At 49.7% G+C, this 12840-nt stretch overlaps 1 protein-coding gene across 3 annotated transcripts in view; it reads left to right on the top strand.

Moving 5' to 3' along the window:
• Window positions 1-12840, top strand: part of KIAA0556 (KIAA0556 ortholog) — a 172712-nt gene that overhangs the window by 114418 nt on the left and 45454 nt on the right. For all 3 annotated transcript variants that reach the window (XM_032328072.1, XM_032328073.1, XM_032328074.1), the window contains exon 15: window positions 10027-10164. In XM_032328072.1, the coding sequence (XP_032183963.1) occupies window positions 10027-10164 (138 nt within the window). The remainder of the gene's footprint in view (window positions 1-10026; window positions 10165-12840) is intronic.

The following is a 12840-nucleotide window of genomic DNA, read 5'->3' as shown; positions in this document are numbered from 1 at the left end:
ACGCGGAGGCAGGCCGCCGCGCCCAGTCCTCTTTCCTCTTCTGTGCTTCAGCGTCCCTATTAGTTCCCTCCAGGAGGGGCCTGAGAAACTGGGGACAGCTTTGGCCTCTGTATACGGGTGGGCAAGGCACAGAGGTGACTTGTGGACAACTTCCCTTGGGCGCTCTTTGGCACCTTTTAAAATTTCCTCCCCTGTACTGGTATTCTCAATTCCAAAGAACAAGTTATTTATTTTTCTGAAAAAGTATTAAAAATGAAAACATTCACCGTACTTTCAGTTCCTGCCCCCTGCCAGGCACGGGGCATCCTATGTATAATTTTATTTATATCTAGTGGGACACAGGCTTGAGAAGCAGAAAGGCCCGTGTTTGAAGCTTACCATCTACAGCCTCGTGAGCGTGGGCGACTCACGTGACCTCTCCTTTAGTTTCTCATCTGTCACGTGGCACAGTCATAGCCCTCCTCTTGCAACAATATCGTGAGGATCAAATGTAGCACCACGCCTGGCTCTTCCAGAAGGCTCCAAAACATCAGTTCTTACTGTGTTTGTTATTGTTGTTATTGACAATATTGTTATTGTCATAGTATCGATACCATTAAGAAGTAGATATTCCCATTTAAAGACGAGGAAACAAGAAAGGCGAGCTCTCGGAACCTCAGTCCTGGGGACCCACATTCTGACCTTGACTCGGTAGCCTTTGGCAACTTGCCTGTCGTCTCTGAAAATCAGTTTCTCTGCCTCCTGAAAAATAGAACTGGAGGGTGGATAATCCTTAGGACGGGCTTGTCGGCAGAAGAAGTGGGAGTCTGGCTCACTTTGGCAATTTCTAACAAAGAACCTTGTTGCAAGTCTTGGGGTAGCTGGTCAGTCGACGGTCCCCCCGCCCCCAGGCCAGAAGGGGCAGCCCCAATGGTCACGTTGGGGGTTTAGGTGGCATCCAGAATGCATGAGCACCAAGGATGTCATCTTTTTGGGGGAGCAGGGGGCAGTGTTGGTTCGTTGGTTGGCCCTCCTGTCACTCTGCTGGAGACACACCATCCCAGGAGAGGAAGGCTGCTGGCCAGCCTGGCTAGGGAGGTGGGCACCTGAATGCCAGTTACACTGAGATGCCACAGCAGGGCAGGGAGGCAGTCCTCCCTGGAGAAGTTCAGCGTCGTTACTGAAAGGCAGGCAGGGGAGATGCTAGGTAGCTGAGAAACACCACCGTCCACAGGTTTAGACTGGGTGGTGATAGCCTGCTAAGACCAGCAGCTCTGTGACCTTGAAAGAAACAGGTCCCATAGGTCATGGCCCCTGGGAGGATCTGGCCTTGCGTTTCCTGCTCTGCTTCCTGCTTTGAGTCTGTAGGCGCTGTATACAGAACAGAGCCTACCGGGGCGATAAAAAGCGTCATTGGGTTTGACTGGGGCTGGTTCTCAGGATGACTTTCCTTTTCCTCTGTTCAGCGGAGGCTGGGTGAGCTTTGCTACACAATAGGCCGGAGGTTCTGGTGGGATCGGGGTTTTAAATTTTGGGCCCCAAGGTTGGGACAGGAGGCCGCCGTCTCCCGCAGGCTGCCCGATCTGTGGGCCCAGCCATGTGTGTGCGGGATTACCACTGACGCCCTGGCACGGGGTCTCCCCGATGGTCGTCCTATTTACTGGGCCCGGGACCTCCAGTCATAACTGCCTCTCGGGACCACACAGTTTCACTGGGGTTGATTAAAGACCCACAGCGCACCGGCCGGGACCGCAGACATCCCTTGGCCCGTCCCTACAGGAGCCTCGAGTTCCTCTCCGCATTTGCTCAATGAGAAACCAGGGCACAAGGAGGACAGGCAACTTGCCCCGGCCACACCGCGTGGAGTCGGGGAGCGCGGCTGCAGTCGCACCCGGAGGAACTGCACGTGGAGTCTGGGCTCGAAAGCGCAGTCACTTCAGTGGAAGAGAGCGGGAGCTGCTCGTGCTTGGTGCAGACGCTTTTCCGCTCTGCGCCCACTGCATCTCTTACTGGCCTCGCCAAGGCCCATGGCTTCGGGATAGTCCAAATGGATACACCAAGGCTCGCCTGCTTCTCTGAGTTCCTGACTTGAATTCCCACTGATTCTTCCTCCAAAGTGGAGCCCAAGTCTGGCCCCTTCTCTCCATTTCCCTCGTGGCCCCTAAGTCCAATCAGTGTGCCGTCCCCTCTTGCTGGCACTATGGAATGGCCTTCTGTCATTGTCTTCCAGTCCCTTCCACTCCATTGTCTACTCTGGGTCCAAAGTGATGTTTTACAAATGTCAGCCGGCAACCTTCCCCTACTTAAAACCCTGGCCGTGACTTTCCAGCCCACTTAGAAATAAAATCACGTGCCTCCTGTGGCCTGGGAAGCTGTCTGTAAACAGGCCTCCAACTCTGCCTGCTTCTCACCCCCCCTACGCCCGCACCAGGCTCCAGCAGTCACAGGGGCTTCCTTCTGCGCCTCTGATGCTCCCAGCTCACCTCACCTCTGAACTCTTCCAGAGTTCTGCCTTCTCCCCGTTTGGATTTCGGCCCAGATACCACTGTCTAAGCAAGCCCTTCCCTGACTACAGTGGGGAGGAGTCCTGTTACACACCATCCCAGAAAATGTCATTTTCTTCAGGGCACTTCTCACATTAAGAAATGATCTTGTTGCTTGATCATTCTCTGTCTCCCCTCCGTCAAGCTACACATCCTTGTCTTCCCTAGCCCTACTATATCCCCAGCATGTAAATGTACACCACACAGTTTTTTGTACTTTTTACTTGGAAGTCATCATACAATCACGGAAATTATTTTTAAAAAACTGTGCAGAGAAGAGAAAAATAATAGAGGGAAGTGAAGCCAAAGGTTGGTTTTTTTGAAAAGATTGACATAGTTAACAAACCTTTAGCTAGGTTTGTTAGCTAGGTTTGACAAGGAAAAAGGAGAAAGGATTCAAGTTACTGAAATCAGGAATGAAAAGGGGTACATTACTCGCAACCTGGCAGGGGGAGAAAAGATTATAAGGGAATATTCTGAATAATTTTATGCCAACAAATGAAGATATCCTGGACAACATCCTAGAAAGACACACATCACCGAAACTGACCCGACAAGAAGTAAAACACGTGGCTAGACCTACAGCAAGTAAAGAGATTGGATTAATAATAAAAAAAAAAAAAAAAAAAAAAACTTCCCACAAAGAAAAGCCAAGGACCAGATGGCTTCATGGGTGAATCATACCAAATATTTAAAGAATTAACACCAATCCTTCACAAACTCTTCTAAAATATAGAAGGGGAGGGAACACTTCCAGACTCATTCTATGAGGCTGGTATTACCCTGACAACAAAAACCAGACAAAGACATCCCAAGAACAGGAAACTATAGACCAACAATCCCTTATGAATAAGACATAAAAATCCTTGACAAAACATCAGCAAACCAAATCTACCGGTTCATAGAAAGATCTATACACTGAAACCTAGTGGAGTTGACCCCAGGAATGCGTGTTTTATTGCTCAATATACAAGAATCCATCAAGGTAATACAACATGTTAATAGAATGGGGGAAAAATAACCGTGTGACTCTTAATGAATACAGAAAAAGCATTCGACAAAATTCAGTACCCTTCTGTGATGAAAACCATAGATGAACCAAGAATAGAAGGAAACATTCTCAACCAGATAGAGGGCATCCGTGAAAACCCACAGCTATCGTCATGCTGGGGAAAGAATGCAGACTTTCACCCCAAGATCAGGAATAGGACAAGAATGACTGCTTTTTCCCTTTCTGTCCAAGCTTGTACTGGAGATTCGCCCCAGGGCAGTTAGGCAACAAAGGAAATAAGAGGTTAGAAAGGAAGAAGTAAAACTATATTTGTGGGTGATACGATCTTATATACAGAAAACTCTAAAGAATCCACAAAAATTACTGATAAAGTGTAATCAAGTTCAGCAAGTTTACAGGATAAAAGACCAATATACAAAAAAAAAAAAAATCAGTTGTATTTCTATACCCTAGCAATGAACAATCTGAAAAGGAAATTAAGGGGGAAAAAATCTGTTTAAAATAGCAGCAAAAAGTGTAAGATACTTAAGGTAGCCCTATTTTTAACTTCTTGAGGAACTTCCATATGTTTTCCACAGTGGCTGTACCAATTTAAATTTAAAAAAGAATAAGATACTTAAGAATAAATTTCACCATGGGGCGCCTGGGTGGCTCAGTGGGTTAAAGCCTCTGCCTTCAGCTCAGGTCATGATCCCAGGGTCCTGGGATCGAGTCCCGCATCGGGCTCTCTGCTCAGCAGGGAGCCTGCTTCCCTTCCTCTCTCTGCCTGCCTCTCTGCCTACTTGTGATCTCTTGTCTGTCAAATAAATAAATCTTAAAAAAAAAAGAATAAATTTCACCAAATAAGTGAAAGACTTATACATTGAAAAATACAAAATATTGTTGGTGGGGATTGAGGAAGACCAAATAAATGAAAAGATATTCCATGTTCATGGATTGGAAGAATTAATACTACTGATGTGGCCGTGCTCCCCAAATTATCTACAGATTTAATGCACTCTTATCAAGATTCCAGCTGCCTATTTTGTGGAAATTGTTAAGCTAATCGTAAAATACATATGGAAGTTTAAGGAAGCCAGAATAGCTAAAACAATGTCAGAAAGAACAAAATTGGAAGACTCACACTTCCAATTTCACGACTTACTACTAACCTTTGGTAATCGGGATTGTACGGTACTGGCATAGGGTTAGACAGAGAGATCAGTGGAATAGAATTGATAGAGAAATAGACCCTTACATCTACAGTCAATTGAGTTTCAACAAGGATGCCAATATTATGGTTGGAGAAAAAAGTCATTTTTTTTTTTTTTAGCAGATGGTAGTGGGACAACAGGATTTCTGCACATAAAAGAATGAAGTTGGATTTGTACCCTAACATTGTCTACCAAAACTAGCTCAATGGATCAAAGGCTGTAAAACTCTTAAAAGAGACATAGATATAAATCTTTGTAGCCTTGAGGTTTTCAATGAGGTCTCAGATATGATATCCAAAGCACAAGCAACACAAGAAAAAATAGATAATTCAGACTTCATCAAAATTTAAAACACTTTTACATCAAAGGACATTCATCAAGATAGTGAAAAGCTTACAAAATGGGGAGAAAATATTTGCAAATCATATATCTGATAAGGGTCTATCATCCAGAATACGTGAAGAAAAGAACCCTTAACAACAAAAGGACCCAACACCAGCTTATGAAATGGGAGGAAATATTTGCAAATCGTATATTCTGATATTATCCAGAATACGTGAAGAAAAGAAGTCTTAAACTCAACAGCAGAATGACCCAACACCTTAAAGAAAATATGGCCAAGGTACTCTGCATAGACTTTCCTCCAAAGAAGACATACACAGCCAAGAAACAGACGGAAATGTGTTCAACATCCTTCAAAACCACAGAGAGAGATCACTTGACACCCACAAAGGTGTTACTGTTTTTGAAAAGGAAGAAAATAACAGTATTGACAATCGTGGGAAAAGCCTACCTTCCCAGTGGGAACAGAAAAGAAAAATGGGGTGGCCATTGCGGACCGTAGTTTGGCTGTTTCTCCAGAAGTTAAGTGTAGAGTTACCACATGACCCAGCAATTTCACTCCTGGGTACAGACCCAAGGGAACTGAAAACGTGTTCCCACAAAAGCACATACATGGATGTCCACTGTGGTATCATTCATAATTGCCGCTAGGTGGCAATGACCTGAATAGCTACGGGCCCATGGGCCGATAAAGAAAACGTGCTGTGGCCATGCAGTGAAATAGTCCTCAGCTCTGAAGAGGAATGGAGCGCCGACATCTGCTACATCACAGGTGAATCTGGAAAGCAGGGCACTGCGCCAAAGAAACCAGACACAGAAGGCCATTTTAATACGATTCCATTCATAGGCAGTGTCCAGAACAGGCACTTCATAGAACCAGAAAATAGATCCCGTGGTTGCCAGAGGCTGGGGAAGGCAGGAGTGGGTAAGACTGCTAAAAGGTATGGGGTTCCTTTTTAGGGCGGTAAAAAAATATATATGCCAGAAAAAGATAGTGGTGATGATTGCACAGCCTTGGAACATACTAAAAAACAACAGAAACACCGAGTTGCACGCTTGAAAGTGGTCATTTGATAGATGTGAATGATATCTCAACTAACAAAAGTATAGAGAGGTCCCATGTGTCCTTGCCCAGCTTCCATAATCGCTGACATCCTATGTAACCATAGTACATTATCAAAACCAGAAAACTGATGTATCATGTGCAGACCTTCGTACACGCATGTGTGTGTGTGTGTGTGTGTGTGTGAGTTCTAGGCAATTTTATCACACGTAGATTCATGTAACCACGACTACACCAAGATACACAGCGACAGTTCCATCACCACAAAGGGAGTACCTCACTCAGCCCTTTTTTTTTTTTTTAAAGATTTTATTTTTTATTTATTTATTTGACAGAGAGAGATCACAAGTAGGCAGAGAGGCAGGCAGAGACAGAGAGGAGGAAGCAGGCTCCCTGCTGAGCAGAGAGCACGATGCGGGACTCGATCCCAGGACCCTGAGATCACGACCCGAGCTGAAGGCAGCGGCTTAACCCACTGAGCCACCCAGGCGCCCCTCACTCAGCCCTTTATAACCACACCTCCTCACACCTGTCCCTGACATTGGCAACCACTGATCTGTTCTCTGTGCTTTTTGTCACTTCAGGAATGCTATATAAATGGAATCCTATTGCCTGTAACCTTTCTGAGACCGGCTCTTTCCGCTTGGTATAATGCCTTTGACATCCATCCAAACTGGTGTGTGTATCAGTAGCTTGTTGCTTTTTGATTACGGTAATTTATTAAATTGGGGCTACTTCTGTGGGCAATCCAGCATCTGCCCGAGGGCGTGGATCTGCGTCATTGTGTTAATTCTGCAAGAGGAAAGCACCTTTGTTAGGAATTAGGGACCTCCAGCAAGAGGCCTACCCTGACCATCTGTTCTAAAAAAAATGCCCTTCCATTGGCCATGAATAATTCTCTCTTATTTTCTTTGTCCAGTGTATCCCTGACTGATTTTTTTTTCTTGGCAATTTTACTTGTTTGTTTCCCCAGCTGGTGCAGAGCTGGGACCTGGTGGGCGGGGCTTCGCCGCCTACCCTTGCATGTGGCTCCTGCACGAGGGGGTTTATATTGGGCAAGTGGGTAACAGATGTTGTCGATGCCTCCCCAGTCCCTGGTCCTTCTCCGTGTGTGTGCGCCTGCCTCTATATTTCTCTGATGGAGGATTGTCTTTCCGGCCCCGGGGGCCCATTTTCCCTCCCATGAAGCAGACCCAGACTGGGGGGGAATTGAGCCCCCAGGAGCCGCCCTCCACCTACACTGGTGGGAATTGGGGTGTGACTACCCCAGCTCCGTTGTCCCGAGGGTGGCCTTGCTCTGAGGCGTGTTCTGCTCTGGCTCCCACATTCCCCGGTGGCACCAAGCTCCAGATGCCGCAGGAGGGGCCAGCCGGGTAACACACTCTTTATGGAATGCCCGTTCGCCCTCGCCTCCCCGCCCTCCCAACTGCTGTTTCCTTTGGCGTCCTCATAATCTCCCCACGATCAGATCCTTGCCTCAGGGTCTGCTTGGGGGGTGGGGTGGGAGGGGTTGGTGAATCCACACTAAGACAGAATGAGTTAATGAATGAAAATGGGTGTGAATCCGGACTCCACCGCAGTGGCTGGCCACACCCCTTGCTGCATGGCTCTGGTCTTCCTTCCGGCACACGGGTTGCAGCGCTGGTCCTTCCCAGGGCTTTGAGAAAACCCAGGGCGGTCACGGCGGCAGCAGATTCTCATTCTGCCCTCTCTGCGATGAGCAGGTGTAGCGGACGCTTGGCCCGCTGGCTTGGCCCCTGCCGTTTGCTCAGCGCGCCTTGGTCAGCCCTCAGCGGCTTCCCATCAGCCTTTTTCTTAGAGACTCCCGTCTGCTAATGAGGCCCTGAGTTACCCACAGGTTAATGTTCTTTGACTTTGAACACCATGATTCCCACTTAGTCCTCCTGGTATCCCTCCTGCTGACAGAGATGTGATGGGAAATCAATTACGGTCCCCTCGCCTGCGTCCGAGGCTCAGCCTTCAGACTCTTCCTTTGTCAGGCAGCCACAGTGACCCAATTTAGGCCCTGACTTGGGGAAGGCATGAGGGGCACCCAGTGGATTTTGAGCTGCGCTGTCTTGACCCCTTGCAGCTGCCCGGAGCACTCAAAGTTCCTGCAGAGCTTGAGAAACTTGGCCAGAAGAAGTCAGAACCCCTTGAACTCCTCTCTCTCCCTTAACAAAAGTAGGCGCCTCCCTCCTGAAAGGCACCATTGTCGCTGAAACAAGCCCCCTTTGTTCTCTCCCGCAGCTGGCGCCTGGGCCTCCATCTCCTGGGCCCGGGCAGAACCCGCCCCCCGCCCCAAGCCAGCCAATCTCCTCCTTTCCTGGCTCTGTCAAGTAGCTGGCCGTCCAGTTGAGACCTTCTCAAATACACAGCGATGCTGCCTTTAGGTGAAAGGGACAACTCCAGCCCATGTCAGAGATGCTGTGGTTACCTCACTGCTACTCTCAGCCTTTAAAAGCAGGGACCCAAGCCTCAGACGCCTGCAGGGGCCAGACAGAGGCATATCCTGGGAAGACAGTGGAGTATAGAACAGTAGGGAATGGTGGGGACTGGGGCACCAGAGACCGTCCCCACCACCCCACTGGCTCCAGCCAGCAGCCACCAGGGGCCCATTGGGGCCGTGTTCTCCATGTCTACACCAAGCAAAACCCTAGTTCTGGGAGGGGAAGGGAAATTTCCCCATCGTTAAATGTGACCAACCATGTGTTTTTAATATGTCACGAGCCAAACAAAATCGGCCTGCAGGCCAGATCAGTTTGCAGCCTCTTCTCTAAACTTCCCACAAAGGGACAGCCATTAGGAGGTAAATAGCAATCAGTCATTCATTCCATCATTTATTCATTCAGCAAAGATGCTGTGGCTTCTATCATGTGCCAAAAAACTGTGCTGAACACGCAGGGTTCTGGAATGAGTTAGACATAGCCAATTCCCTGCTTCCAGAGCGCAAAGCCAAGTGTGTTGGAGGGGTGACCTGGACCGGAAAACAGGTAGTTGTGGGACACTGAGGAAATGCTAGGCTCAGTCAGTGCAAGGAATCGTGGGAACCTGGAGGACAGAGAAGTGGTATCAGGGAAGGGGTGACAGTGGGGGCAATAGCATATTTCTGCTGAATTTCCCCAGTGGGGGAGGCTGGAAGCATATTGCAAGGAGAGGCCCAGCCTGTGCAAAGGCCCTGAGGCTGAGCCTGGTGGGAGATGTTTGGCAGCAGCTGTTCTCTGGACAGGAAGTTGCTGGAGCTGAGTAAAGTCTCTGTATCTGGCTTTTTCCACCTCTACCTAAAGCCCCCACAATGTGGAATCTTGTCGGCACAAGCGGTTGCAACAGTGGGGTTTCCCCACTGCTCTGCCCCTCTGGCCTTGAGAGTAGCCTGGCCGGTGGACGGGAACCACACTCAGGAGTCCTGAGTCTTCGAAACCCTGCCAGGGAGAAGAGCAATTGCTGGGGCTCGGTGCCACAACCCTGTCCCAAGGCCTGCTCCAGTTTCTTTCTTTTCTTCTTTAAATTTTTTTCATTTTTGCATTTTTAAAATACCACAGGGTTTTGTAAAAGAAAACCAGACTCTGCTCGGCCGGGCTAATGAGATAACCCAAGGGGCGGCTCTTTGCCCGCCCTCTTCTTTCATAGCTCCCCGCCCCCAGGTCTCTCCCCAAAGCTGATTAAATTGATTAAAATAAAAGCCCGCTGCATTTTAAATTCAGTCTGAATGGCAGAGCAGAGAGGCCCACGGGGCAGCTTTGTGCCACAAAGTGCAGTCAGGGCCGGCGAGGTCTAAGAGTTCACCCTAGATTCTGTAGAGAAGGGAGGCCTGGCCTCCTGGCCCTCAGCCCGTTTACTTTGGGGAGAAGAAGAAATGGACTAACGACACCCCTCTCTTTCCTGGTGTTTCAGAGCATGAAAGACCCTTCTTTGTGGATGTGCCCCTTCCACCCACCGCTCCAGCTCCTTTTTGTTATCCGCAACACCAGACAGCTGCGGGACTTTGGTCTAGCCAAGATCAAGGTCTGGAATTACTGGACGGCGGAAGGCGTAAGTACGGACCCTGACTCCCCGTGGGGGTGTGGCGCATGGACGCACCTAGGCGCTGTCCAGGCATCTGAGTGCTGAAGTTGCAAGATGCTTTCGCAGAAGCCCCGCTGCCCTTCCTGCTGGGTGCAGCCAGTGCCCGGTGGGGCATTTCATGCCGCGTGGGCGGAGCTACGGGGAGCAGAGCTGCAACTTGAGGGTTGGGAAGTGAAATCAGGCCACCCTTGGGGGGAACTGGACGGATAGGAAACAGAAAGATTTCTTAGGTAACCACAAAAAGGTTATGTAACATGCCCAGAGTCACACAGCCAGTAAGCGTCAGCGTGAGAATGAACCCACACAGTCAGACTCGGCGCCTTCACTTAGCCAGTGTGTCTCAAAATTTAATCTGTGACAGCTTACCGGGGATCTTGCTAAAACACAGGTTCTAATTCGGCGGGTGGAGGGCAGGGCGTGAGTTTCTGCACCCAGAGGTGCCGGTGTTCCTGTTGTGGGGACCCCACTCTGAACATCCAGGCTCTTAACCTCTGTGCTCTTCTGTTCCCCCAGTTTCAGAATCCCTGCCTTCCTTCCTACCCCCACAACACCCCTACACTGGAGCACTTAACCTCTCTCCCTTCTCTGGACTTTCTTCGTGTTCTCATTTACACTTGTTCCTTCATTCCACGTGTACTGTTGAGTGCATGTGCCGCGGGCTTCCTGATTAATTTGGAGAACACTGATATGAAAGACACAGTCCCCGCCCTGGAGGTACGCCTTGTCTGAAAGCCGGCAGACAAGTAAATGTAAAAATAAGACGCAGTGTGCTGAAGGGCTCCGTGGAGGTGACTTTGAGTTTCAAATGGGAGCTCCTGGAATTCAGCAGGGAACTCAGTGGGTGAGGAAGGACAGGACCCCCCCTCACCCTATCTTGTTTCCCCTCTTTTGATAGGTGTGGGGACAATTGTTCTGTTTTCTTTTCTAATTTGTTCTCAGGGATGTGGTAATGCAAGGGAGATGAGCAAGGGGAACTGGTCCTCAGCTTCAGTATTGTCAAGAGAGACAGTAGGGCATGGTGGGGAGTGTGGCAAACAGGTAAGCACATGCTTCAGGTAAAGGGAAGGCCACTTGTCAGCTTCAGCTAATGGTTGCTACATACATATGCCAACCAGAACCGCTAGATGAACATTCCCGGGGAGCTGGGAATCTGGAATTTGTTAGGAGCCTTTCTGGTTTGTAAATGTTGACAGCTAATTTAAATTCTTTTGAAACCACCATATAGTCCAAAGCAAACTCATGTTTGGGCTGGAGTTGGCCTGTCTGGACCGCAGCCCCTGCAGCAAGGAGGGAACCTGCGTCAGGCTGGGTGAGCTCAGAGAAGGTGCTAGAAGAAGTACACACCTGAGCCACAGTGGGAAGAGACAGTGGCACAGAGCTGACGCAGAAAAGGAGAAAGTGTATTCCAGGAGGAGGGCCCCCCCCTCCAGTTCATCTCCAGTAGCAACTGGGAGGTCTGATGGTGATTCTCTGCAGCTTCACACCCTCCAAGGCTTTCCTTGACCTGGACGATCCAGGTCAAACCCCCGAGCATGACATCAGGGCTCCGTAATCCCAGGCACCAGGCCCCACATCTCCCTACCATCAGCCCCCACTCCCTGCTGTGGCCACACACCCCCACAAAGTGTCAGCTGCTGGCCTCTCCACCACTCTGCCTGGGAGTTAACGGATCGGCCCTGGCCCCTCCCATCTGGCTCAGCTCCAGGTGCCTGCCTCTGCTGCAAATTCCCAGAAAACCAAACATTACTTCTCTAGGAAGCCTGCCCTGACCTCTGACTCCAATGCCACTTCTGGACTTCATGAATATGTTCCGTCACCCCTGTACCGGGATGGACATCTGCCTCCCCCATACCACCATGGGCTCCTGCAGGGCCTGCATTGTCTCTGCCTCTGCTCATTCAGAGTGGTTATCAAATGAAGGAGTGAGTTCATTGCCCGAGAACCCACCAGTAATTTATCTTACGCCTTTTGATAGCCAGATGAGAGACAGAATTGGCATTTGCTGCATTTGCACAGGCTGGTACCCAAGGTCAGGGCAGAGCTGGGGGTCACGGTCGGGGGAGTCCGGTGCTTCTCCTCCTTCCCATGCCCTGCAACCCGTACTTCTTCCTGCGCAGACTCCCCCTCCCAGCCCCCTCCCCACTCTCCAGGGGTCCAGCTGTATGCTTAGGGGCTATCCTTCAGGCCCTCTCAGGACCCCACCCCTGTGTAGCCACAGGCGCACTCTGCAGGTGGGGCCCTGCTTGCTCATTCCCGAGCTGGCTGGACACTTCCTGGCAGGTGGTCGGCGGCATCTTCTAGAAGGAGCAATGAAACAGTGCTTGCTGCCCAAGCCCGTGCCCTGTAGCTCTCAGCCCTGTCATTGAATATAGATGTCTCTGGCCAAGAAAAGCGGATTTTATGTGCTGGATTACAAAGCAGATAAGCTTCATCCCTTATGGCCAGGCCCGCCTTTCTTCTTGAACCTGCGCTCAGCCTTCCCTGTGCACTAAGAATAAAGAAGAGGAGTAGGACATCAGGGGGTCGTTGGGGTGCTTCGGGGAGCCGTGCGGCCAGGCTCCGAGTCCTGAGGTATTTGTACACACGGAGCAGAGTGCGGAGGACTGCAGTCCCTGCCCAGGGCCGCCGCTTACGTAACACACA

The sequence above is a fragment of the Mustela erminea genome, chromosome 20 (assembly GCF_009829155.1).
Source record: "Mustela erminea isolate mMusErm1 chromosome 20, mMusErm1.Pri, whole genome shotgun sequence".
NCBI classification, from domain to species: Eukaryota; Metazoa; Chordata; class Mammalia; order Carnivora; family Mustelidae; genus Mustela; species Mustela erminea.
Note: the sequence above shows the minus strand (reverse complement) of the source record. Positions and strands in the feature narration are given on the sequence as shown.